Here is a 2769-nt window from a genome sequence, read left to right as displayed (position 1 = left end):
CTCTATCTCTATCTCTATCTCTCTCTCTCTCTCTCTCTCTCTCTCTCTCTCTCTCTCTCTCTCTCTCTCTCTCTCTCTCTCTCTCTCTCTCTTTCCTTTCTAAACTGATTTACAGAGAGGATATAGAGTAAAACGCCTATGATCACTTCACTTCTCAGAATTAAAACCAAAATGGAAAAAAATCAATATTTTATATTCTATTAATTCTTTTCCTTACGATTGCGGCGAGTTTCCTAATCTCTATTCCTCAAGATCTTATTTCAGAAATGTAACACCACAAAAATATAAATCAACTGTAGAATAAGTATGAAAATACGTGTAACAATTTTAAGAAATAAAAATGTAATAGTTTTAATTTCACAACATTATTCTCGGGGGAAAAAATCAAATATCTTTTACCTCACAACATGATTCTCGGAAAAATTCTAATAGCTTTTATTTCCCAACATTATTCTCGGGGGGAAAAATCAAATATTTTTTTACCTCAAAAAGTCTAATAGTTTTTATTTCCTCAACATTATTCTCGCAAAGTGTAGGTAAGCCTCCAGCGATCTGTAACCTTTGATAACGTTTCAACAATTGTCTTGTTAAAAAAAAAAAAAAAAAAAAAAAAAAAAAAAAAAAAAAACACGAAAGGTTAAGCTATAATTTGAGAGCGACTGTTATGCTAAATACTTATACTAATTTCAGAAAAGATACGCATCCATATAATCGAGCTGTAGAGATAGATATAAGTAAGTGATATAGATACAGAGATAGATTTAGAGATTTAGAAATAAGTATAGGTGTAGATATATGGATACAGATATGGTCTGTTTATAAAGGTATAGATATTGAGATGATTATAGGTATAGATACCAGTAGATAGATCTGATATTTATTGATTTAGAATTAAATATGTAGAGGTGAAAGTATGAAGATAGATAGGGACCTATATAGAAAGGGAGACATAGATATATAGAGAAAAAGAGATAGAGTTATACAAGTAGAGATAAAGAAGTAAATTGAGATAAATCCATAAATGAATATAGATAGGGATATACAATTAACACAATATTAATAGAAACAGACTAAAAAAAAATGCTATATAGATACCGTATAACAGCAAATCTTCAATAATGATATTGAGCAAAGATTATTCTAACTCAGTTTCTCACTTTTTCTCACACTCACCAGGAAACTTCCCTTGACAGTCATCTTCGAGTTATGTTTTTGGTTGATGGGAAAATGCACAGAAAACGCAAACTTTCGCCAACACCCAAAATTACCATTTTTAAAAGAAATTTCGAAATTTAAAGAGAGGATATAAACCCTAGCAGACTTATTTTGATTGCAATTGCATCGACGATTAATCCTTTTATGATGTCGTAGATCTGTGTCCTGATTCTTTCCATTGGTTCTTTATCAATTACTTCCTTGGCCATGGACAACTCACCCATAAATCTTCACAATATATTAATAAACTTTTCTCAAATCCTGCTAACAATTCTACAAACTAACAGATCAACAATTAATTTACGATTGCAGATGAGAACATAATTTCCATAACATATCATAGCTTAGCAGAGGTAATTATACGTTATAAAACAATTATAGTCATTTTATATGTAATTAGTTGACCAGAATGAGAAATAAGTTAGTTAAGTGGTTCCGGTTAATTAATTACTGGATGGATTAATGATAGGGTACATTAATTGAATGATTGTCAATTGCTTGCATAATTGTTTGTGATGAATGCATGGAAATAATTCAAGTGCTTTAAAGCACTTTAAGAATTTCTTTCATACATCGTCATGTTGGTGTATTTTATTAATTTATTTTGATAGATTCTTTTGATTTATTTTGATAATAATGATAATCGTAAAAATAAATGTTATTAATATTACTATCGTAATATTACTACTTTTATTATTATTATAATTTGTTATTACTGTTTTTATCATTCATTTTGTTATTATCATAGTAGTACGATAGAAACGACAATGATAATGATAACAATAACTACCATACTAATGATAATGATAATAAAAGTAGCGATAATATTAACAATAATGTTAATAAGTTTAGTCATGATGATAACAATAATAATAATGGTAGTGATATGATAATAATAATAATGATAACCCTGTTGGTAACAATAGTAATAATAATAATAATAATAATAATAATAATAATAATAATACAATACCAATAAGCCCCCAAAATGGAAGGTTAAACTTTAAAAAGAAATAGATTCTCTGCGAGCGGAAATATCAATTCTTGATGAAATGTTGTAAGGAACAAATGTGAAAACAAGAAAGGCAAAAACCATTATGAAAAAGAACAACATCACAGATGGGGCATCCCTAGAATTAGCAAAAGAAACCAACACTCAAAAGATGCAATTGAAAGCACAACGACTCAGAAGATATGATAAGAGAACAAAGTTTTATAGGCAAAACAAAATCTTCAAGACAGATGCTAAGAAATTTTATAGAGAAATAGGCAAAAATAAAATTGATATTAAGAATCCACCTGAAATGGATAAGGTAGAAGACTTTTGAAAAGATATATGGAGTAAAGAGAAGACGCTTAACGCTGAAACACCTTGGCTCGGTAGAGAAGAGGAAAGAATGAGAGAGGTTGAACAACAGGACTGGGTAGAGATAACTGTGAAAGAGCTCGAGGTTGCTTTAGGCAAATCGCATAAGTGGAAGTCTCCAGGAATAGACAAGATCCCTAATTTCTGGCTAAATGTACTGTCTGAACTCCACAAACCCCTCGTTGATT

At 29.8% G+C, this 2769-nt stretch overlaps 1 protein-coding gene across 1 annotated transcript in view; it reads left to right on the top strand.

Moving 5' to 3' along the window:
* The first annotated feature begins 2612 nt into the window (after window positions 1-2612).
* Window positions 2613-2769, top strand: part of LOC122264411 (retrovirus-related Pol polyprotein from type-1 retrotransposable element R2) — a 1317-nt gene continuing 1160 nt past the window's right edge. Inside the window, exon 1 of the mRNA XM_043033283.2 lies at window positions 2613-2769. This exon is cut by the window's right edge and continues 1160 nt beyond it. Coding sequence (XP_042889217.2) covers window positions 2613-2769 — 157 coding nt within the window.

Source organism: Penaeus japonicus, unplaced genomic scaffold, assembly GCF_977035675.1.
Source record: "Penaeus japonicus unplaced genomic scaffold, GWHDUDI00000001_assembly GWHDUDI00000042, whole genome shotgun sequence".
Classification (NCBI taxonomy): Eukaryota; Metazoa; Arthropoda; class Malacostraca; order Decapoda; family Penaeidae; genus Penaeus; species Penaeus japonicus.
Note: the sequence above shows the minus strand (reverse complement) of the source record. Positions and strands in the feature narration are given on the sequence as shown.